Source organism: Triturus cristatus, chromosome 11, assembly GCF_964204655.1.
Source record: "Triturus cristatus chromosome 11, aTriCri1.1, whole genome shotgun sequence".
Lineage (NCBI taxonomy): Eukaryota > Metazoa > Chordata > Amphibia > Caudata > Salamandridae > Triturus > Triturus cristatus.
The window spans coordinates 652,178,496-652,204,010 of record NC_140594.1 but is presented as its reverse complement, the minus strand read 5'-3'; the positions used below and the strand labels follow the sequence as shown (position 1 = coordinate 652,204,010).

The window sequence follows — 25,515 nt, the reverse complement described above, 5'->3', positions numbered from 1 at the left end:
TGGTGGAGCAGAAGGTGGCGGTGATGAACAAGAGTGAGGACTCTGGTGCTAGATCATTTTGACTTTGCTCAGGACAGTGAATCACAGTTTTCGGTCTCTCCGGGAGGGCAGTAACCCAGGGGGCGGCGGGGGTATGAAGGGAGCTTTTTCCTCCTCTGGGGTTCTTTTTGTAGACTAGTTTTAGAATAGGGCGACAGGCACACTGCAAGTTGGGGGGGCTTTTCAAGCTTACGCAGGGGTGCAGGGTGGGGGGTGGAATGGGGTTGTTGAGGTGGTTGTTGTTGGTTTTTGTTTTGCAAGGCGTAGTGATGCAAGCTTCTGTAGCTCGAGTGCGGTTCTTCGGGGGGGGTGGTGGTCTCCTTACATTTCGGGATGGGGGGTAGGGGCTTAAAGATACTCAGTTGGAATGTTAACGGCTTAGGGCATCGTATTAAGCGAGGGATCGTTCTGCAATTTCTGAAGCGATGCTCCCCTGATATAGTTTTATTGCAAGAGACGCACTTGATAGGTAACATGTGCTACGCACTCAACAGGAAGGGCTACAAATTCGTTGCGCACTCGGGGTTCTCCTCGGGCTCCAGAGGGGCTGGAATACTTGTTAGGGCCTCACTGCCGTTTGAGGTTGACTCCACAACTGTTGATGAAAGGGGGCGATTTGCGGCTGTGGCGGGGAGGTGGGAAGGCAGGACGCTGGTCCTGGTTTCTGTTTATGTCCCTCCTGCGCTGCAGCCCTCCACATTTGAGGACCTGGGGAGGGCTCTGCTGGATCTCCCAGAAGGGATGTTGGTGGTGGGTGGCGATTTTAATGCGGTTGGTTCCGGATTGCTTGATAGACACCCGCCAAGAAGCTCTGGGGGGGCGCAGAAATGGCTTACAGATTTCGTGGATACCCTTGGTCTGGTTGACTGTTGGAGACTGCTGCATCCCACTCAGCGGCAGTACACCTTCCACTCAGGGGCGCATGGCAGTCTCTCTAGAATTGATTATGTACTTACTTTGGCTGCACACGCCTCCTTTGTGTCTGAGGCTAGGCACATGGCTAGGGGTATTTCTGACCATTCGCCGGTGTGGATCTGTATGGATGTTGGTCGAGAGGTGGTGGGCAGGGTGGCTCCGATTAACCCCTGGTATCTCCGTGACCCTAGGACTCGTAGCGCTGTACTGAAGGCGGTCGATCTCTACTTCCAGGAAAACCTAGGCTCGGTCACGTCTGCGGTGTCTTTGTGGGAAGCGTTTAAAACTGTGCTGAGAGGAGAGGCCCTTTCCTTGATAGCGGCAGCCAAACGTCGGAGGGATGCGGAGGTCGCACAGATTGAGGCGGAGATAGCGGCTCTAGAGTTGGTCTTGGAGGAGGAGGTTACGGCAGCAACGCTGCATAAATTGAGCCTTAAGCAGTCGGAGTATAAGGCCCTGGTGACGAACGCGGCCAAAGCCCTGAGTAGGGAGCAGCAGGGGCGACTGTACGATGTTGGGGACAAGGCCGGGAAATTAATAGCGTGGCTGGATAAAAAAGAGCGGGTTAATCGTGTGGTGCCAGAACTTGTTACAGAGGGTGGCGTTAGTGTCACTGAGCCGGATGGCATAGTCCAGTGCTTTGCAGATTATTTCCGCGCGGTCTATACCTCGGTGTCGGACAGGCCGGTGGAGGACTCGTGTGAACTTCTGCGTGATCTGGCTCTGCCTTGCCTCTCTGACATAGACAGGGAAGATCTAGATGGTGACATCACAGCTGACGAAGTCGCGGGTGCTATCCGTTCACTGCGCCCGGGCAAGGCCTCGGGCCCGAATGGTCTGCCAATTGAGTTCTATAAACTCCGGCCGGACAAGATTGCTCCACATCTGCGAGCCATGTTTGTAGAGGTGCGGGAGATGGGATGCCTTCCATTCGACCAACGCCTGGCGACAATTGTGGTCATACACAAAGATGGCAAGCCCAGGAATAAATGCAGCTCCTATAGGCCGATTTCGCTACTTAATGCCGAGCCGAAAATCCTCGCTAAAATACTGGCCAACCGCTTGATTAGGGTGATCGGGGATCTGATCCACCCGGACCAATCCGGTTTCATCCCGCACCGTAACACTGCGTTGAACCTTAGGCGCATCCACGGCGTGCTCGCAAGGACGGGGACGCTGCAGGAGTCGACTATTGTGGCTGCACTTGACGCCACGATGGCTTTTGACACGGTAGAGTCGGCATATCTGTGGGCTGCACTTGCAAAATTCGGCTTTGGGCCTGGCTTTGTTGGCTGGGTGAGACTACTATATGAAGGACCCTTGGCTAAAGTCGCGGTCAATGGTAGGGCGTCCTGCCCGTTCGAGCTGGGGAGGGGCACCAGGCAGGGTTGTCCCCTGTCGCCGTTGTTGTTTGCTCTTGAACCGCTGGCGGCATGGATACGATGGCACCTGGACATAAGGGGGATCCGATGGTCACCAGATCATGAGGACCGCATTTCTCTTTATGCCGACGACATTTTGCTATACCTCACTTCACTCAGGAAGTCTCTCATAGTAGTCTGTGACATTTTGACTTCTTTTGGTAGGAACTCGGGTCTCACCATTAACTGGGGTAAGTCGTATCTGTATGCCCTGAGTGGAGACGTCCCTGTTCTCCCGCGGGATTGCTCGATCCAGATCGCCCGGGATGGCTTTTTGTATCTAGGGATCTATATCTCCACCGATCCAATTGTTCGGTATGAGAGAAACCTGCTCCCTCCATTGACGCGCTTGCGGCGGGATGTGGCGGGTTGGCGGCGGTTGCCGCTTTCCCTCCTAGGCAGGGCCGCGCTGTTCAAAATGATGTCTCTTCCCCGCTTTCTCTATGCCCTGCAGAATACCCTGGAGCTGGTCCCGGCCAGCTATTTTCGGGAGGTCGAGAGCCTCCAGCGCTCGCTGCTGTGGGATGGCCGACCGCGTATAGCTATTGCAAAGCTGACCCTTCCGTGGTACGATGGGGGTATCGCGCTTCCTGACATTAGAAGATACTATTGGGCCACCCAGTTGAGTGCGATCAACCACGGCGTCTACGGACCGGCGCTGAGCCCCGGCTTCGCTATGGATCGGTGGTTGCTGCGCGGGGGTAACTACTTTAGAGCACTCTACTCCAGGTCAATGGATGGGTCCCTCACGGGGCCGGCCAAGACGGCGGTGCACGTGTGGAAGGCTGTTACGAACTCGTTGGGTTGGAAGGATAGGCTTACCCGCGCTACTCCGCTGTTTGACTCAGATGTGTTGGGGAAACTTTGGCACACGAAGGGGTTCGAGAAATGGGACCTGATTGGGATATCCAGAGTGGGGGACCTGCTGGTTAAGGGACGAGTGAAATCGTTTGATGAGCTACGGACGGAGTACGATCTGGAGGGTACGGAATATTTCCGGTATGCACAGGTGCGCCACGCTCTGCGGTCCGTCCTCGTCGAGGGGGAGACTGTGCCTGAGTCCTCTCCCTTGGAGGATCGGATCCTAGATGGCCATATGCCGGAGAGTACAATCTCCTTAATCTACAAGAAGCTTGTTAATGTCCGGACTGACCTCCTCCTCGGGGTGCGTGATCAGTGGACTAGGGACGGCCTTGAACTGGATGATGAGGACTGGCAGTATGCCATCTCCTCTCCTAAGGAGGTCGCGATCCCGGCACGGCTAAGGCTGGTACAGCTTAAGATACTTCATAGAGTCTATGTCACGGGGCCCGACTGATTCATATGGGTTTCTCCGAGGATGGCTTATGTAAGAGGGGCTGTGGGATGGTGGGCACCTTCCTACATATCATATGGGAATGTGGTGTGATCACGGAGTTCTGGAAGCGAATTCATGTTGTGATGCAGGAGGTCACAGGCATTGCACTGCTGCCAGAGGCACGGCGCTGTCTTCTGAATGTCTGGGGTCCTACTGACTATGATGCGGCGCAGACTCAATGGGTGACCCTAGGAAATATGGTGGCGAAGCGTGATATTGCGCGACTGTGGGGTTCTCAGAGACCTCCCGCCATGGAAGCATGGATGGAAAATATGGACTGGAGCATGTTTAGGGAGCGGCCTAAGAAATGGCATAAGATATGGGGGCGATGGAACCAGTATAGGGGTGATATATGTCTGCCCCCGGCCACTGAACCGTTAGAGGAGCAACTTTCCCCCTAGCTTCACTTCCAACTTGGGATTTTTATGAGGATAATATGCTAGATTGTTAGCGCCTCTGCTTCTCCCTCATCCACCCGACCGGTGGCTTTGTTCTGTCTTTGGGAATGGGGCCGCGCCCCCATCGGGAACTGGCACGAGTTTATTGTGTATAATGCCTTGCTTGTGTTATTTATTTTAGGTTGTTCTAAAAAAGGAACCTTTGTTTTTTCCTGTACCAGAGCTGTGGACACTTCCATGTGTTGTACTTAATTGGCTGCCGAACCTCCGGGATGTCGGCTGAATAGCTGTGTTCCAGACTGACATAAATAAAGGTTTTAAAAAAAAAAGAAAAAAAAAAAAAAGAATGAGGCTGATAGGTATATTTGTAGTTGTGCTCTAGCAAGCAGGCGTAGAGTGAAAAGACAGATAGGAAAAGAGGGTGAGGAGGCATGGTAGCCGCACCATTGTCTACATACTGAGTGTCCTCTGAGATGTGGATGCTGGCGAATGTCCATTGTCGCACGCATTCACGCGCAAAGTCCCATAGAGCCAGTAGGAACGCTGGCGTACATTTGTAATTAAGTACCAATTCATAGTTAATCAACAGAAACTTAGAACTGTGCATACAGAAAAAAGGAAGGTGGGAGGGGAAGGAAGAAGAGGAATGCACAATGTATGCAACCAAACATATAGCCCATGACCCCTCCCATGACAGCAGGCCGCCTTAATTACAGAGACAGAGACCTAATATTGCAGTTATTCAGAGCGAAAGGTTCTCGGTCCTACAATGGCGCTACAATCACGGTGTACACGGACTACACAGCAGAAGTTCAAAGGAAGTGCAGCACTTTCACTACGGTTAAGACGCAAATCCACACCTTGGACTTTTCATATTCCTTACTTTTCCCTGCCAAATTACGTGTAATAGACTCTGATTCTATGCTCTTCTTCACTACCCTTAATTAAGTATGGGACTGGCTGCGCTCCAAAGGGGTACAATTCCCTACTGATGTCTCCCAGAGTGAACTAGGAGGTTGGGCCAAAGGAAAACCTAAGTGCCGCCGATGCCTACGGAGAACCCGGTCTCGCCCCACGGATGAACAGGCAGCCAATGGAGAGGGCGCGAGTGGTCGCCGAGGTCACAGTACATAATTTTATTCACTTCCACCACTTGCCTACAGCCACTGACTCGTAGGTTGGACCTCCTGGGTCAGTTGCCTTGGTGGTGGGATCTCTGATTACTCACTAGGCTCTCCCAAGTGGGGGAACCCGAACCTTTGATGGCCAGTTCCTGGATGCTCAGCATCCTCTCTGAAAGTCGTCCATTTCCAGGCAACTAACAAATTTAGGTTTACAACATTTAGTCATACTAACTCTGGGTATCCCGTTCTTCGACATGAATGAGCGGACCATTGCAATGAGGCATCAAAAAATTCCTTTATGCATTTTGTGAGGAATATTTTGCAAAACTTCAAGTTTTCTAGGGAGCTTGATCAATTGTGGCAACTCTCCACATGCAAGAAATAGACAGATGCATCCAGTGTTGAAAGTCCCTTTTAATTTGTTTCATGAAGGAGTGGAATGTTGCCTTCCCAGTATTGGGCCAGTTCCTCGAACACATACATACCAAGAATGGTACCACATTCCACAGCGATTGTGTGGTCAATTCTCCCACTTGAGGATAGATATCAGACTTATTCCAATCAACAAAGACCTCGATCTCATTGAGAAGATGCATCACCTGGAGGTACAATCTATCAGTGTGATTTAAGTGGATGAAGAGGATTTCTGCAGAGTGAACTCTTATTTGTCACATCTGTAGAAAAGACAAAGGCCTCTATTCCAGGGTCTGATTTGATCAGTGCAGCCATTGGCTCAACCGCAATAGCAAATATCTACGGTGATAAGTAGTGCCCCAGTGTGGTGTCTCATACAATAGCAAAGTGGGGAGAGAGAAACCCATTCAATAACATATGTGCCTGTAACTCAATATATAGCAGACGTGTTCAAGTCAGTGATGTGGCCTCCATCTGTAGACAGTCCAGCAGAGCAAATAAATAATTCCAGTTTAGCCTTTCAAAGGCCTTCTCAGAATCAATCTGCAGGACCCTCCAATGATGACCTGAGTTGACCCACCAATGCAAGTTCATTATTCAATCACCGCATGATGCATAGTAGTGATCTATGTGTCATAAAATTATATTGATCCTTGTACATCAAATACTTAAGCGCCACCAACAGACATGTAGAAAAAATGGTGGAAATCACGTTAACTGCTGAATTAAACAGAGATATGGGTCTGTATGATTTGCATCTTTCCCTCATCCGATCCTTCTTAGGTATGATGGTGAAAACCACTTCCCGCAGTTCACTGAGTATTATACCCTGCTGTAGAAGTCTTGATCAGTTTGAGCATATGGGGGACAGTAGGGACGTGTTTGATTTACAGAATCCAATTGGTGGACCATTTGGAAGGGGAACATTTCCCAACTGCAGTTCTCAGATTGCCTTGGTGATTTTTTCTACCATAATCCCTCTGTTTAGGGTTTCATGATCTTTTTCAGAGATCGATGGTACTGATAGGTCTGCTACACACCTGCCTAGAGCCTCTTTTTCCATAGGGCCCTAGAGCGCTCTGTAAAATACAGCAAAATCTCGCTATAGTCATCTGGCCTGTCCCCCAGCTCTCTGTTTGTAAAGTATATGACAGATATTCTCTCCTACTCAACCAATAGATCAGCTTCCCTGCCTTGGTCACCAACCTTAATTATATAACTTACTCTCCGAGGCCAGAAACAACTTCTGAGCTTCATTCAGGCTTCATTGGCACAGATGCAGTTTTGCAGTTTTTTATTTGTATTGGATACACTCTGTTGTGCCTTTCCGTTATATATATTTCCTACTGTGAAGATCTCATCCCTCATCAAGGCCTTTCTCCTATCTTTTTTCGTTCTTGCCATGAGGCCTATAACCTCCCCTCTAATGACGGATTTGAAAGGCTCCTATGGCACCACTGGCAATTCAACAGACCCCGCATTATTTTGAAAGGACCACTCCATCTCCTTTCTAAGGGCTTTTGTAAGTGTCGTATGATTTCCACTTTTCAGTAGGAACTGTTCGTTTATTGGACAACATGAATGTTGGGATGGTGTCAGACTGATTCAATGCAGCCCCTCAGGATATGTTGGCCTATATGTATACATGCTAGCTCACAGTGCCACCATATGTACCCCTAACCCTAGTAAGGTAGCAAAGGTTTGGGCAACGTCAGAACTTGACAACCCTGACACCTCCAGGAATCGTGGTAACAGATCTAGAACCTTTTCGCTCAGTTACTCGTGCTCACTCAGAAAGGTACACAAGAAATACAGCAAATGGCGTTTTTCAATATTTATTGAACCATTGTGATTGATAACTTGCATAAAATGTATGCACTGCAATGATTAATAGACATAAGCAGATAAAAGTGATCAGCAAGATAAGAAAGGTGAAAAGGATGAATAGTTCCACCATTGTGGTAAAACTTTGTATATATGTTGCATATTAGTACTGGGTATAGTGTACTCCTACTATGCACTCACTAAACGAGTTGCCTAGGGCAGGTGTTCTGCCAAGAATCCCCTATTGGATTATTTAACTCCCCATTGCCTGAAGGCAAAGTATGTAGGTCCCCATCTTGGTCACAAGTGGGACATCGCTCCTCGCAAAGGGCAAACAGGAATCGGCTAAATGAGGCGCCGACACAGAGAATACCTCACAATGACAACAGAGTGCTCCACTGATTTGAACACGGAAATACATGTGTGTTTATAACAACTGAGTCCATGCTTCCGTGTCGATGCTCCTGCTGTGTTGACATTGTTTATTGTTTCTGTTATAGCAATGTCACCTTATGGACAAATAACAAACAACAACATTTGCACAATGTGTGTTCAGGCATTGTACTAAATGTTAAAGGTGTAGTGATGGTGTACTTACAATGTGGAACTGTAAGCAATGTTGTTCCAAAGAAACTAATACTGCTCTGTTTTGCAAGCTAATGTGTGCCAAAAGTCAACATATGGAAAAGAAGGCAACTTTAAAAACGTATACATGTAAAAATGGCAGTGTTTCTTCAAGGGCCTAACTAGCCATGTGACATAAGAATATCATTCTGTTGCCACCATGCATATAAACACCACAATCCAGGCTTTTTAGAGGCCTCACTATCCATGTCGCATACATACTGGTGCATTGTCCAAGAGTCCCTGTTCTTGTAAGTGTGTTTGTGTAACCCTGTGAGTATCTGTTAGAGGTATCAGAATGTGATAAATAGGTGAAAATGACCTGTGAAAGCCTGAAACGAATGCGAATTCCCTCATGGACTTCAAATCTCCGCAGAGGCCATGTGCTTCCACAAAGGATGCTAAGTGAGTCAGGCCCAGATCCATCACCCCCGTTCGAGGATACCACGTCCTTCATTGTTGAGCATAATAATCGTGTGCCTGAACAAAATGACATCAGTAAAAACTTCTAGATCTGAACGAGACATCTAGCCGCAGATTCCTTAACTTAGACTATCCCCAGGCGTCAGACTGGATCCGAAAACATTTTGTAGGAGTACCTCTGCTTGCCGGGGGACTAGCGCCGCATGGCTTCGCCCTGACGTCGTCTACGGACATGACGCCAGCGAAGCCATATAAGTCCCTCCCGGCGCGCTAACAATTTCCTTCTTTTCTGCGTCCCGACGCGGATCCAGGAGTAAGCTGTTCCTCTGGCCTGTTTCCCAGGCCTTCTGGACGCCTTCAGGCGTCCGGGAACAGTGTGTGATGCCTACGGGCTTTAAGGCGTGTGAGACGTGCGTGCTGCAGATGTCGGCGACCGATCCACATGCGATCTGCATGTGGTGCTTAGGGATGCACCACGACTCTGAAGAGTGCAACGCAGGCCAGCAGATGAGGCCAAAGTCCCTGCGGGAGCACCGGATGAAGCTGTTGGCCGCCCGGATGTCCCGCTCGGTGCCTCCGTGCTGATCTCCATCTCCAGCTGGGGCTTCTGTTTTCGAGGCCGGTCACGGAGTCGTTCTCGCGGATGTCATTCGCCTCACGCAGGTAAGCGTAAGCACAAGTCACGGAGGTCGTCTGCCTCACTTCAGCGTGACAGCAGGGCTCACGGCTCCCGGCCCTGCCGGACGCAGGCCCCCCGAGTCGACCCCCTTATACCCACCCTTTCTGGGTGTTGGGGCGACTCGGGCCCAGATGGAAGCCTATTTCAAGGCTCTGCACTCCATCCGTGGGTCACCTCCTCTCCCTGGCGTGCCTTCGGGCCCCACAGTGGAGGTAGAGACTCAGGTCGGATCTTCGCCGGCGGGTTCGCCCTCGGCACTGGGTGAGTCCCTCGACTGCGGTTCCGGAGTCGGTGCGACGTCGGGACACGGCCCGGAGGGGCATCCCAGTCCGAAGTTAAGCATTCTGCCATGTCTCCACATAGCCCTTTGCGGCTTCCTGCGCCAACGTCAGCAACGGCTGCACCACGGGTATCGACTCGTGGTCGACATCCTTCCTGTGAACAGGTCTCAGTGGAGGGTGAATCGACACTGGTCCGAGACCCGGCTGAGTCGCCTTTGCTTATTGTTGACATCGATATGACACCGTCTTGACGACGGTCGACGACGGGGCTGGCGCCGGTCCCTATTGGTCCTCTGTTTGAGGAGGACGTGGACCCGGAACACCCAGGGGTGTCTCCATGCCTTTTGGCTCCGCTGCCCCTTGGCCAAAGGCCCCCTGCTCCTCCGACTGCGGCGTCTCTCTTTCCCGGTGGACGAGTTAGCCTCCAACCGTCCCCTACAGATGATCTGTTATCGCTTCCGAGAATGGCTACAGAGGCTAGTGCTGCCTTTGCGAGGACTGTTCGCGGGGCTGCAACTCTTTTACACTTGCAGCACCCCTCGGTCTCCTTATCTTCAGATCCATTATTGGATCTCCTTCACCAGGGTGCGGTGGAGGAGGAGTCTTTGCTGCCTTTGGGCGGGTCGTTATTCGACACCCTTCTTGGAACGCGGGCACGGCACTCCTCAGGTGACCCGGGCCATTGCACATCGGCATCGTCCAGCTTCTGATGACCCTGTCTGCTTGTCCCTTCATCCTAGGGCTTAGGCCCGGGTCGTCCATGTGGCATTCGCCACGCAGCCTTCCTCTCCTCTCCCGTTACTGCCTCCCACTAGGGAGTCTCGTTGGTTGGAGACCTGTGGCCGCTGCTTTGCGTCCCCATGCCTGGCTGCGTGATGGTGATTTCCCTGAAAATATTCAGGACAGTCTACGGGATTTGCCGTTTGATGGCGTATCCCTTTTTGACAGTCATGCGGACTCAGCAGTCAACCGCCTCCTGTCTAGATTGCCATAAACTTTGTGTTTTGGGGATTCTTTGGCACCCTTTTCATTCCATGTGCAGTGTTGTTCTGGGTCTGTCTATGAGCTCCTGCTCAAGAGGTGCCCCTAGCTGGGGTTGAGGCTTCCCCTATCTGGGGTATTTGTTGGCTACTGTGTAGCTGCCTCCCACACACATAATGTTTGATAGGCTCCTGTGGAGTATTTTTCAGGGGAGCGTTGCCCTACGGATGTGATTGTGGTCTTTTTCTGCTGTTGTGGACCATCCATTTTTTTTATCCTTTCTTGCGGCCCACCGGTTGGCATCGCTGTTTGGCCTATCCATTTGAGTCTGCAGTTCGTCCATGGCACTCCTTTGCAATTGTAGATGCTCACTATATCTGGGCTTCTACCTCGTGTGTCTCTTCCAGGAGGGTCCTTTCAGCTTCCCCTCCTTGACTGTGTTGGCTGTCTTTATCGCCCACCACTGGCACTAGCGCCACCTTGTTCAGTTCCATTTCTGCAAGGTTTTGCCCCTGCGGATGTCCTACCTGTGGACTGCCTTGGTCGATACCCTGTCGCTGTCCCACGATGCACAGGGCTGGCACGGCGCACTTCTATGCGCGTCTGGTGGTTGGTCCCTAGTGTGTTCACTGTTAGGGAGGCCTGACGCTTTCCTTACTCTTCTGCGATGCCTGGTTTTTCCATCCTCTATCCGTGGTGGGTAGCGCTTTTTCGTACTTTGTTCCTGTATGGTGGCATCTTGGCCACTTGCATTGCTAATGTGCATAACCTTGTGCCCTGCCTTCCTGGGTCCTTCCGCAGAACGGGGTTTTCCTCTTCCTCTGCTGCCTTCCACGCAGGAATTGTGACATACTTGTACTTCGGGCTGCTGCTGCTGCTCTCTGTAGAGGTGCTCTCATCAGGACATTCACTGTCTTCTGTGATCTTGTATGGACATCTCTATACAATTCATGAAAATCTATGTCCGTTTCGGACTGGTTCTTTCCTGTACTGTTCAGCATTCCAGTCTGTCTCGCTGGGGACCGTGGCTCCTCCCTGCCGGGTGGCTAGTGTCGCTTACAGTTCTCACCTTTTATCTGTTCGGTTCTGCTACTACATAGCTATTGATACCTATGGTGCATTCGTATTTCTTGTATGCCACTCATCCTCAGGGCTGAGTCTTTTCTGAACGTTTGTTCTGTCTGGTGTCTCCACACTGCCAGGAGTCATGCATGCTAGGTCCTTGCTGCAGTGCCCGTGGACTTGCCCTAGACTTCTCGTAGGTGCAATCCTTCTGTGTGCGTGTTCACTTAATGGATCCCCCTCACGGGTTATGTACCTGGTGGAGCATCTCTCGCATCTTGCCTATTCTCAAGGTACTCCTTTGTGCCTTTCCTTTTTTTTATAACCAACCTTTTATTGATTTTAAAGGACCATCCAGTACCATTACACAGCTTGTTTGCCTACATTCATAGAGGCCGGCAGCAAAAATCTCAGACTTCCAAAAGCAGAAACTTAAAAACAATGAGGTCCTTCTAAAACCCAAAGAACAGGCCCAAGTACAAGTGTCAATTAACAGGTTTTCCCGCCCTATAGACACTATGCCCTGTATAATCCACATGCCTTGCATACGAGTTTAGACAGTTGTAACATTGCCAAATTAGCTATAACGTATTTAAAATCACCAATCGTACCCTCAGAGGGCCAAGGTCCACTTATCTTACATAGCTCCAGAATGTTATCCTGCTTTCTATGCATTTCTGACTGTGACTTAGCTGTACCTGAGTTTGTACAGCCCTAGATGAAACATAGTACAGACATATCAGGCAATGTATCCCAACTATCGACATCTGCCCAAGCGGACAGCGCCTAGATGATCCGTCTACTGTGCCCCTATCGTGTTCTTCAGAGGATACCTCCTTAAATGCTTTATAGGGGCGAGAGTTTTGTTCCATGCAGGCACATTAGCGTTCGTAAGTGATGTACAGGGCATTGTGTGACTCAACAACCAGCAGGCAAGTCATGTTAATATAGAAACAGGCAATTTAGCATTCCGGCTTTACTGCGCTATGGCGTTGTTGAAACCATCCACTACATATCCTGAATCGAGGGTTGACAAAAAGGTGACCAACCAATTGGGAGGAGGTCAGGGCGAGAGAAGAAAAAAGGGGGGGGTACTGGGGTAGGGGAAACAGACGTGGCGGGGGGGAAGGATTGCGGGTCCCACTATCGCTATCTGGTAATGGCCGTGGTTTAATCTCCCGGAGTCGGGGTTCCCACGTCGGGGAGGGTGGCTGCGGGTGGCGTGTACTGCAAACCATCTGTAGGCCTCCAAAAAAAACCTGGATCCGTAGGGTATACTACATTGTCAAACAACTTCAAGGCCCGGAGCCGTGGCGGTTGTAATCTAACATGCTCTAGTCGCCCCAGGTGATCCACCAAAGGCTTCCAGAGCTTCCTGTACTTAGTATCTCGGAATTGAAGACGTGCCGTGAGCAACTCCATCGCCACCACATGCCACAAGCGGGTAAACCACACATTTATGGAAGGCGTTTCTGTTTTCTTCCAGTAAAGAGCAACAGTTTGTTTTGCAGCACCCAGCATGTGGAGGCTAAGGTGTCGGTCGCGGCCCGTCATGGCTCGCATAGTCGCTGGCCTAAGGCCCAAAATGATTACAAGCGGGTCCTCGGGCAGGGGGTATCCTAGCACCTTTTTAATATGGCTGAGGACCTCTTTCCAATAGGTAGCCAGGAGAGGGCATGTCCACCAAATGTGTATGAAGTCTCCCAGCGCTTGAGTACAGCGCCAGTTTAGGGGGTATGCCTTAGGAAACATTTTTTGAAGTCTGGCGGGGGTATAGTACCATTGGGTCATTACTTTGTAAGCCGACTCCTGTTGGGGAATGCTACGAAAGGTTTTGGGGATGTCGCCCCAGAGTCTTGCCCATTGAGAAGGGGTAACACCTGAGCCGGAGATGGTTTGCCACCGCAGTTGATATGGGTGAGGATCTAGACGCTGCGCGTGCTGGAGTACTTTATATATGCGGGAAATCAGCCCCTTATAAGTGCCGAAGGTGCGTGCCAACCGCTCGAACGGGGTGAAGGGCCGCGTGGCCGCCTGCGTCAGGGAGAAGCCCTGTATCCAGTGTCGAAGTTGTATATACTGGAATTTGTCCTTCTCTGTTAGCCCAAATTCTTGTTTGCATTGAGCAAAGGTTTTAAGATTCTCTCCTAGGAATAGGTCCCGGATTGTCCTGCAACCGGTTTCTGTCTGGTTCGCAAAGTAGGGTGGGCAACACGCCGGAGGGAACTGCGGGTTGCGAGCAATTGGAGTGTGAGGGGACGGGAAGGTGGTGAGGCCCCTGCGGACTGCCACCTTGTCCCAAATCTCGAGGACCGTTTTGGTAGGGACAGCCATATAGGCGCTGCGATGGCGTGCCTCCCGAGGCAACCAGGCATGGTCCCATAGCGGGCGACAAGTGACTGCCCTATCCATGTGAAACCACACTTTTTCACTCTCCCATGCTCCCCATTCCAGTACAAAGCGGAGATGCGACGCCCAGAAGTAATCAAGTAGATTAGGGCAGGCGAGTCCGCCCCTATCCCGGGGGAGCTTCAAGATTTTACTAGAGAAGCGTGGTTTCTTTCCACCCCATATAAATGCGATAAGTTCGCGTTGGAGCCCCTGGATTTGGTGCTCCGGAATAGGCGTCGGCAGGGTTTGAAATAGGTAGAGGATCTTCGGTAGTATAGACATTTTCACCGTGTTGAGACGGCCGAGCCAGGAGAGTGGCAGGGCTTTCCATGCGCGTAAGTCGGCCAGGACTGAGAGTTTATATTCCTGCCAGTTGGCCTGCGCCCAGGTGGCTAGGTCCGGGGTCAAGTTAAGGCCCAGGTATCGCACCGACCTGCTCGCCCATTGATAAGGAACGCAAGCCTGGAGTGCTGTAATTTCCTCATCTGGGATCGTGATATTAAGAGCCCAGGACTTCGCATGATTAATTTTAAGCCCTGAGGCGCGTTCATAGGTTTGGAGCAACGAGTGTACCGCCGGCAGCGAGCGCAAAGGGTCGGATAGAGTGAGGAGGAGATCGTCCGCAAAGAGAGCGATCTTATGCTCCGCACCCCTAAGAGAGATACCACAGATATCGGAGGACCGACGTATCATAATGGCCAGAGGTTCCACCACAAGGGCGAACAGCAAGGGCGACAGGGGGCAACCCTGCCCAGTGCCCCTGCAGATGGGAAGAGGCTGCGTGAGCTGGCTATTTACTCGCACCCTGGCCACCGGTGAGATATAGGGAGCCATAATATGCGCCACCATCTTAGGGCCCAGGCCCACTTTCTGTAGGACTGCACGGAGGAATGCCCAGTCCACCCGATCTAACGCTTTTTCGGCATCGAGTGATAGCAGGCAGGCTGGTGTTCCCCAATGCTTAGCCTTCCCAACAATGTGAGCTATTCGGCGCACATTGTCCGCGCCCTGGCGTTGATGGATAAACCCCACCTGGTCCGGGTCAATGAGGTTGGGCAAGTGAACGCTAAGCCGTTTAGCAAGAATTTTGGTGTACAACTTAAGATCCGTATTTAACAGGGCAATGGGCCGATAAGAGGAGCAAAGGGTATGATCCTTCCCAGGTTTCGGGATGAGGGCTATTTCGGCCATTGCCATGTCCGAGGAGGGCCCAACCGACTCTGCGAACGAGTTGAAGAGACGCAGGAGATATGGCTGTAATTGCGGCAGGAAGGCGCGATAAAACGATACCGGGAGCCCGTCTGGGCCAGGCGTTTTACCTAATGGAAGGTCTTGCAGGGCGCCAGCTATTTCTGCCTGGGTGATAGATTCTTCCAGAAGCCCAGAGTGGTGCTCACTCAGTGGTTCCCAGTCGCATGCGTCCATGGCAGCTGAAATCAAATCCGCCGCGGGCGGTTCACCAGTGTAGAGAGATACGTAGTAATCACGAAATGTTTGGAGCTTCGCCGATTCCGTGATAGCCCATGACCCATCTGCCTTCTGCAGCTTTGCGATTTGGGCCTTGGCCGCCCGTGTTCGCAAGCGCCGTGCTAGGACAGTGCCTACCTTGTCTCCACCTTCATAATAACTCTGCTTGAGCGCAAGCAGAGCATGTTCAGCCTTGTTTGTTCTGTGCACACGGAGCTGGCCTCTAAGGACGGCTAGGCGTCGTTTGTGTGTCACCAATGGGCGCTCCTGATCCATCTTCTCAAGCGTCTTAATTTCGCGCGTAAGCTTGTTCTCATAGAGCTGGGCCTCGCGCGCCCTAGCGACAGCTATAGCTGTGAGAGTACCTCGTATCGTAGCTTTGAAGGCGTCCCACAGAAGATGGAGGGGAGTCCCTGGTAAATCATTAGTTTCAAAATATGCCAAAATAGCCGCCTGAAGTTCCTCCCTATCTACCGGGTCTCGAAGGATGTGGTCCGGAAATCGCCATCGGCTCGACCGTGTCGAGCGGGTGAGACACTCGCGTAGAAGCAACTCCACATGAGCATGATCGGAGATCGAAATGCTGGAATGAGACACCGATATGGTATCTTTGAGCAAAGAGTGCGACGCAAGAAGAAGGTCTATGCGAGAGTAAGAGCGGTGTGCATGGGAGTAGTAGGTGTAATCACGCAGCCCCGGGGAGTGATAGCGCCAGATATCGACCAGGTTTAGAGCAGCCAGGGATTTCTTCACTGCTGCGGACATGGCCCCTATCCCATGAAAGGCGCCCCCACAGCGATCCAGCTCCGCATCCCACACCAAGTTGAAGTCGCCTCCGACTATGAGGTCTGAGTTCACCGGCTCAAGGTGTTCCCTAATTATCCTGCGCAGGAAGGCATCCTGACCCTGATTGGGGGCATATATATTACAGAGAGTGAGTGTGCGGTGCCCTCTCCTGACCTCCACCCGCAAAAGCCGACCCTCAGCATCCCTAAGTACTTTAGTATCTCTCTGAGGTAAACCCGCCCTGCAGAGAATAATTACCCCTGCTGTCTTAGGGGCTGCCGAGGACCAGAACTGATGAGGGAAGCGTGGGTGAGCCATTCGAGCCACATCAGACTTAAGAAGATGGGTCACCTGGAGGAAGATTATATCGGGGCTCTGTAGTAGCAAATACCGCCATATTTGGCGTCGCTTGTTAGGCGAGTTGAGCTCTTTCACATTAAGGGAAACAAACTTCCAAAAAGGCGCAGTAGTCATTTTCACGGATCAACTGGTGGGGCTGCCACCTTGCGGCTCCTCCACGTGCTAGCATGCCCCCCCCCCCCGCCAAGAGGGTACAGAGGTATGGGGAAGAAGGGGGGGTGGGTAGGAGCAGGGAAGACAACTGAAGCGCTGAAACGGCCAACATGGCCAACAAAACCTATTCCAGTCTAGGGAGTAGCCAGGCACTACGGCACAGGCTGTCCCGGAGATGTCACTCTCCCAGAAATAGGAGTGGGGGTCGGTCATCGCTTATCTATGAATCCAGATCGCCGAGGGTCCGCTCCGGGCCACCGCCCCAGCAGTGTAGGTGTTGCGCCGAAGAATGGGTAAAGGTGCGCCCCTAAGTGAGGCGTCAAGGGCGCTGGAGGAGGGGCCAAGGTGACCGCAGGCTAACCAAGCCAACAGCCATCGTATCCCTGAAGCAGTCATCAGGTAAGTCGCTCCGTGGTAAGAGGATTCATTTGGGGACAGACGCCTGCGATCCAGACGGCGACGGGCCACCCTCCAGGGATTTTATGTGTTGTATGATGTCTTGCTTGTCCCGTGATGATCTGCTGCCATCGGGGGGCGGCGCACCGTGGACCACTGTGGTTTCAGCGGGACTCTGAGGTTGGCGGAGTGTCGTGAGGGGCTGGCCGGTGGGGTGTCCGGGATTTGAAGCAACTGAGCCGCCTCTCTGTAGGATCTCAGCACACGGCGCTTGGATTCCCACTGGAACATGAGGGCGAAGGGGTGGCCCCATTGGTAACGGATGTTGAGTTCCCGCAGTTTGTCAGTGATGGGTCGAAAATCCCTCCGGCGCCGGAGGGTCGTGGGGGCCAGGTCTTGAAACAGCTGAACAGGCTTGTCTCTGCAGAGTATTTCGGGTTTTCTCTAGCCGCTTTGAGGATGGCTTCTTTTTCGACGAAGAAATGGACCCGTGTCCGAATATCAGGGATAAGTCCAGGCCTCCCAGACGGTCCCGAGACCCTATGAGCACGGTCCAGAGTTGGCGGCGAAGCGTCGTCGTCCCCTCTGATGTCTTGGAGCAGGTCTGCCACAAACGGCATTATATCCGCGCCTTCCGCCCCAATTGGAACACCTCTTATGCGTATGTTGTTCCGGCGCCCCCTATTTTCCAAATCCTCCTGTTTGATCTGAAGCTCGACATGCTGTTCTTCCAAAGTTGCAAGCCGCTGTCATAAGTGTTCCTGGTCCTCCGTGCGAGCATCTAGGGTCTTCTCAAGGTCATCTACTCGGCCTCCTAGTTCCCCCACATCTCTCCGGAGCTCTTTAACACACGCTTGAACTTCCGTACGAAGTGATACGATTTCTGTCTTGAGCTCTTGCATGAACAGTGCCATGAAGGATTGCGTGACCGGTTCGGCAGAATTTCCAGCTCCCGACGACGCAGCGCCCGTCAGTGCTGCGCCCAGCTTGCTCCATAAGTCTATAACTGAGGCATCCTTGGAGGTCGCCGGTGGCTCCTTCCCTGGCTTCGTGCGAGTCATGTTTCAAAAGCGCCGATAGTCAGTCTCTCAGTGTGGTGAAGTGACGACCCGGCCACCCTCGGTAACTCACCCAGTGCAACGCTCGGGCCTCCCAGCCGCCGGCCCCAGGAATGGCAGTAAGGTCGCAGCAGGCTAACCAGAGGACCAGGGCGCCGTGCTCCGGAGGGCCCTCGAAGGACAGCACTACAGAGACGAGGCCAAGATATTCAAGCTCCCCACAGCTAGAGAAAGTGCGGCAAGTCTCCAGCCCACTGCGCAGCTCAGGGCCGCCAAGCACTCAACATGCCCTCCAGGAGTGCCTCCAACGCCGTTAGCCCCTCACCTCCGGCCTTTCCAGCTTTGTCTGTCGGGGTGGATGCAGGGGAGGCGCAGCAGCGCGCAGTAGGTCACCACTCCGTTCACAATCTACCAGGGGGGTCGTGTCAGGGTGTCCAGCAGTGCGAGGATCCGGGTCGCGCCACCACCCCTGCAGGACAGGGGGGCCTCACCCCCGAGGAGGGCTCCACACCCTGGGGAGCTAGAGGCAACCGACAGTTCAGATAGCGTAAGGTGGAGTTCACAATGCCACTCCCCCCCCTGTAAGCCTAGCTACGTTTCGGGGCAGCCCCGCCACCGGACGGCCACTATAGATCACGCAAGACCCAGGTGAGAGTCCATAGATTCAGTCCCTCCAAGTTCACACCCCCTTGGGGCTCGCTGCCAGCCTCTGATCAGCTCTCCCCAACTGACAGGACACTCACGCCGCGGAGTGCCGGACACCGTCCATCTCCCCAATGCTTGCGCTGCCCCCTCTTACCGCCAACAGAACGTGCCAACAGCTCTACAGGTCCAGGCGCCCTCCTGCTTACTCCCACTGAACCTCAAGGCAGATATCAAACCAGGCTGCACGGCTGCTGACCCCGGGGCCCTCAAAACAGACCCCGGGGGTGGTCCACTGCACTGAAAATGGCGGCCGCCTCCTGCGATATGGGCCTCCACCTGCCCGCAGCAGAGCAGGTTCATGGGGCCCGCTCCGCCCCGCGCCGGCAGCTCGCTCTTCAGCCACTGCTCCTTGTCGTTCACGGGCGAGTGCAAGGCCCCGGTAGTTCTCTAGGAGGGCATGTAGCAGGGGTGCGGGGAATCTCCACCCGTAGTGCCAGGGTCTAGGTTTGTAAGAAGCAGTGGCGGCCGGCTGAGACCCAGACCCCCAGGACCCCCCTCAAACCTCCAGCGCCTGCTCTCCCCAGTCGCCGCCACCGGATATGTTCAGGCACGCAGGGGCCCCCAGCCAGCCCCGGGCAGCAGCGCCAGGCCCAGAATCGGCTTGTCTCCTCGTGGTAGGGGGGTATAGGTAAGATCTCACCGCCTGTACAGGGTGCGGAGCGTGTGGCGAGCAGGCAACAGTCCGCCGGGGCCCAGACACTCTTAGAGTAACGCTCCCCTCTAGTCGCCTTGCCCACAAAGCCGCCGCAGGGACTGTCCTCTCCGCCTGGCCCCGCTCACTCCAGTACACAAAATGGCTGCGGGCGCCCTTCCTTCTGCACCCGATCGCACCAGCCAGGCGACACTGTCAGAGAGCCACAGCCTAGGTCCCTCTCCGCTTGGCAGCCTCCTCCACCCAGCGCTGTCAACAGCTTCCACCAGCCAGCGCCGTCTCTCCGGCCCGCGACGGCGTCCCAGCGCCCCCAGGGGCTCCCGGCTTACCCGATCTGGGCGAGGGAAATGGCGGCCGTCGCTCCTTTCCTGAGGCCCCGGGATCTCACAGCTCTGGCAGCCCGAATTCAGCAGCGGCAGGGGCCCTCCAGGCGAAGCCTCATCGGCGGCCGTCAGCGCGGGCTCTCCCCGGCCCGGACACCGTCAGGCGCCGGGAGTGCAGGATTGGGGCAGACAAGATGGCGGGCAGCGCGGCAGTCACCAGGCCCTCCTATCTTCATGGTGTGGGATGCTGTCTTTGTCCGCCCCGGGCAACCGCCGAGCCCTCAATCGATGGCCCCAGATATTCCGCCCTCCATGAGCGTCCAGTCCGGGCTCAGCTAAAGCCGCTACACCGCTGTTTGAGGCTGAAGATTGCGGCGGCGGCCCGGAGCAGAAACGGCGCGCGTCTCACTCCATTAGCGGCGAGACCACGCCCCCCGTGCCTTTCCTTTTACATGGTGTGATTTTGGCGGTACACGCGGTCTACCCTGTGTATTTCTGCCTCCCGCATGTGCTTTTCGTAGCGTGATTAAATGTTTTTAATTTCCGCCCTTTCAAATATCTCTTTGAGAAAGGGCGATTGCACACTATTGCATCTGGTACCTCTAGTGACATTGGCATGGTCAGTATCCTTTTGCAGACTCGTCGGATCCTGCCGATCCCTCGGTTCCTATGCTCATTTCCTTTACTTTACTGGAGTTTTGGATTCTCTTGTTCTGCACTGCCCTTCTGATTCTGTGCTCCCTTTATACACTGTGTCCACTGATGGGCATTCATGCCGTCCCTTGGCGGCTTGTGATCCTTTACCTCCCATTGTTTGTCGCTCCTGGCAGAGCTCCTGGTCTGGGATTGCCCACTGTGGCATTGCTGCCCCCACTGTGTTTAGTCAACCTGTTGACAACTAGGTTCCTTTGGAACTTGGTGAGGTTCAGTCGCAGACCCGCCTCCTCAGGGGTATGGCTTTGGTATCTATTCTAAGTTAAGGAGTTTGCGGCTAGATGTCTCTATCAGATGTACGAGTTACTTACCTTCGGTAGCGATGTATCTGGTAGAGACGCAGTCTAGCTGCAGATTTCTTAACGCCCGTCCATCCTCCCCGTTCTGCGAGGACCTTTTCGCGTTGGGTTTTATAATCTCGCTTCCCTCTGGGTGGCTTTGTCTTCCTGCTGGATGACTTCTTTCCTCCTCCCTCCTCAGGAGGTTGGTTCTTTCTGTTTTCCTTGTTCTGCTCCTCCCATTCTCGTAATGGGACAGAGGGTTCATGTCTCCTCCTACATTCCTACACCCTGGTTCTTCCAGTGTGGGGCCTTCTAATGTTCTTAGTCCCTCCCTCCCACGTTCTCCCTTGTTTTGAGGTCTTTCGTCTTTGACTCTGCTACAGTAAATTGGTTGGGGACTCTTTGACTGGGCCTCAGTCCCATAGTTCTCTTACAGAGGTTGTGGCATGCCTCCTGTTTCCGACCTTTGGTGGATCGTCCTAAATTATATTGTTCAGATATTGTTGCCTGCCATGGTTAGATCATGTGATTGCAGGCTTTCTGTCTTCTGCCTTGGCATTCTTTTCATGTACCGTTTGCCTCGGCGGAGGGCATTGCCTTCGCTTTGCGGGGGCTGCTTCTCAGAGTTCTGCTCAGCTCTTTCTCTTCAATTGTTTTCAGTGTACAGTGCTTGTCACTGTCCCTTATGGTGATGTTTCTCACATTCTTTTTGTTTCACTGATCTTCCTCATTTTTTCATAGACTGTTCCCATACTCTCACAGTTTTTGGTGGTGGCTCCGCGTTGTGGCGCGGAAACGTTTCTCCAAAGAAAACTGACATCAGCGCGCCGGGAGAGACTTATATGGCTTCGCTGATGTCATGTCCGTGGACGACATCAGGGCGGAGCCATGCGGCGCCGTCCCCCGGCGCGCAGAGGTGCTGCTACAAAAAATTTCCAGATCCAGTCTGACGTCTGGGAATATTCTAAGTTAAGGAATCTGCGGCTAGACTGTGTCTCTACCAGATACATCGTTACCGAAGGTAAGTAACTCGTACGTCAAACTATACACTTAGATTAGGGTCCAACCCACCTCTTAAAGCTTCTTTGACCATTTTGCTACTGAGTAGTAAACGGGGGATACCCACGCCTTGAAGTAAATCTCATAGCATTATGGGGGTCTCTGCTAAGCTCTTGGGAGAACTCCCAGTATTGCAGAGGGATTCCCTGGGTATTGGAAAAACAAAATAACAGCTCAGAGGAAACCCTTATGTCTTGATAGGAACACAAAGGGAGTCACCATCTCTTGTGATACATAGTAGACTACTACATGCAGGGAATCCAGGAACTTTGAGGTAATGCAAAGTGCCACACAATTAACCAAAAGGTTTTGAATAAATTATTATCGTGAAAAGTGATTAATTACTAACCCGTGACAAGATGAATTGTTGTTCTGCACCTAACAACTCTTTTTATCCTATCCACAGGTTCTGCCCTCGTTGTGTTCAGGAACGCAAAAAAAAATGAAGACCCAAACTTGGTGGTCAGAAGAGAAAAGTTTAATATATTCCTTTATTCCCGTTGCAATATTTTATATATACATATTTTCTCTTGACTTTGAACTTTATTGTACTTGTCCTTTTTTAGCCTTTAGGCCAGTGAATTGTGGTACACATTTCAGCAGGAAACTGTCTAGATAAAGAAGCTGCTTTTATGTAAGAAGAGCGAAGAATGATTACATCGAAGTGGACATTTTTATTCTGTGAATGCCGGGTAGCACAGGGCAGGCCTACTGTAGGATACGTTATCCAGGGTTGTGGGTGAGTGGGAGGAAGGTACTTTTCCTTTGACATATGAATGTTCTAACTAGGATTGGGACTATCGATGGACTTGTTCTTGGAGGTGGGCTGGGATCATTTCATGTTAATAGTCTTGTACATTGTGAGATGATGATTGTCAAAGAGCTGTCGTATTAATGCATTGACACCCAGCCGTTTCGATCTCCTCTCTTTAGATAGTTTGTCCTTTGATATGGCTGAAGAACATTAATTTTTTTACACATGACCTATGATGGGGGCGAGGTTGGCAACGTTGGAGGAGGGAGTGGGAGCTGAGCTGATGAAAGATTCTTTCTGGAAACTGTGTAACTGGTGCAAGATTCAGCATTCCCGGAAGTCTGTCAGATTACCTATGCGCTGACTGAGGACATCAGTTGTAACATCCAGGTCACAAGTTTGGTTCAAGGCCGGGATCAAATGGTCATTAATCTTGCTGACGTCGATAAATTGAGTACCATTAAACTGAGCAGTACTAATGCCTGTTATTTAGAGTGATCTATAATGGCAAAACTAAGATAGGAATTAATTGTCCCACAAAAGATCGTATTGCATAACAAGTCTTGGGAGTATGGTTTAACCTTCAGAGGACGCATATGTGGCAATTAACCCTTAGTGTTTTTACCCTCTGGGCACACTTCACCTTTAAATGTATACAAGGCACAGGCGTGAGGAAAAAATAGAAGGGCGATTATTTGACACATCTGCACACATCCATTCTAGCCAAAGTAGTAAAGTTTCACAGGAAGCTTTTTAGTCCATATCACGGCATACTTCTCAAGGTGTTAAAAATGACTTCATATCATGGAGACAGTGGGAGGGTAGAGCACTTCCTATGTCGCCCTCTTAAGGGAAACATCATAATCTGCGATATTTACGGCACAGAATCACTTCCTACCTGTGCAAAAGAAGTACATATTCAAGAGATCGCCTCTTACTTGGTTTGCTTTTGCGATGGCTTTACCACCATTTAGGAACTGGGCTTGAAGAAAAACCAGTCCACCCCATGCAAACCTTTAATTGTTTGGCTTGTTTTATGATCTTGTTTCTGATCGTTCCTGTGGAGGTGGTTGTAAGTTCTGACCATTAGTGATTACATCATCCTTTATTTACTCTTCTGACTACTAGAGACAGTCTGCAGCCCGGAGGAGCCATTGACAATACCTGTATCTCCTCACAAGACGCTCAATATTTGGCACTGTGGTCTTATTTCAGTTGGACGGTTCTTCGTTAATTTGAGCTGCCATGAATGCTGCCCTTTCGCTTGTTAGGATTGCTGAATCTACAAGGCTGGGCACACTGTGGAAGGCCCCCTTGATTGCGAGCTCAGTGACATTTGTACAGTGTTCTCAGACCAGGGCTGTTTAGGGAATCATACACTAGTCTTCTACCACTCTTGAGTTTTATTCATCTACCTGCAATAAGATCGCATTTAGAATTTTGACCTACTCTATATAAGGAAATTGTATATAGGTAAGTGTAGATTTACCATTTCTAACACCATATCTACCCACCATGACAAAACCATTATTACCAAGGTGACTAGATGTCCAGTTAAGACTAGTAAATATACACACCTATATATACTTACCTTAACAATATTCTGTTAGCTGGTGATCTGGATACACTCTCATTGTAGAGCAATTAAATGTACTCAATATTTTGCCATGCAATCTGTAAAGTGATGTTGTTGCTTTGTGGCAAAATGTTATTTAGTCAGGCTCCGTGACTTAAACTTTTTTCTACAGCACAAACTATTGTGATGGAAGGAGGACACATTGTATCACTTAACCATATTATCAGTGCCATTTAAATCCCCATAAGATAATTTATTACATCTGTTAGACGTTACTACATTATGTATCATAGTGTTTAAGCTTTGTTCGAAGGTGAATGTTAGTCCATCTACTTGTTGGCTGGGTAGGAGCTAATTCAATGAAGTAAGGTTATATGCATGAAACTTCCTACACAAACTAAGATGGAAGGGCAGGAAAGGAGAAGTAGGCATAATACATCTCGGGTAGGCAACAAGAATAAGTGGCAGAAATACATTGTGTTGTATGCTTTTGGGAAAAGCAATTAACTCACTTTATTGTCAGAAATTTATCAAATTCCATTATCTATATATATCTATATATATATATATATATACAAGGGTAGGCGTCAGCGCTCACAGGTTACGGGGTGGTGCGTGCTTGACCGGCTGAGCCACGCCGGTAAATTTGAATAATTTATCACTGTACGGTGAAAGTAAAGAACGCACTCTGTCGATTGTAAGATGAATGGCGGTTTATTCAGTAGCTGTCATGCCCCTACTGAATAAACCGCCATTCATCTTACAATCGAGAGAGTGCGTTCTTTACTTTCACCGTACAGTGATAAATTATTCATATATATATTCCTCTCCTATTTGTAATTAAGAAAGATATGTGCCAGTGGTGTGTGACCGTAATTACGGTGGTGGCAACTGATTCGCAAAGTGAAAGCGGTTTTTGGTAGACAGCTTCCTCTTTGGGAATGTTGTCGTGGGGCATCCGGGAAGCAGCAGTGATCCAAGCGATCCGTGCCTGCGCTCTTGGTGTCTTCCTAAACGTGCAATGGTCATAAGCTGCTTTTAAAAAATGTTTCTCGTTTGGAAATGCCGGGACAGAGCTTTTTTGTCGCATGCAGGCCTTTACCCCTTGCAGTTGCAGCCCGTCACGAGTAACCCCGGGCGTAGTTCGCGTAGTAGCGCTACGCGAAGTGCACTTCGCACTATGTGAGATACCCATAGCACTACTCGAAATGCGTAGTACGCTGCTCGCGATGATTGCACAGTGCCGGATGCTTGTCCGCACTGTGCAATCATTGAAAACGGCATCTTGCACAGTGCGA

General features: G+C 51.3%; 1 protein-coding gene across 1 annotated transcript in view; it reads left to right on the top strand.

Moving 5' to 3' along the window:
• Positions 1 to 23,119, top strand: part of ING5 (inhibitor of growth family member 5) — a 543,000-nt gene extending 519,881 nt beyond the window's left edge. Inside the window, exon 8 of the mRNA XM_085634171.1 lies at positions 22,294 to 23,119. Coding sequence (XP_085490297.1) covers positions 22,294 to 22,333 — 40 coding nt within the window. The 3' untranslated portion in view covers positions 22,334 to 23,119. The remainder of the gene's footprint in view (positions 1 to 22,293) is intronic.
• The last annotated feature ends 2,396 nt before the right edge of the window (positions 23,120 to 25,515 follow it).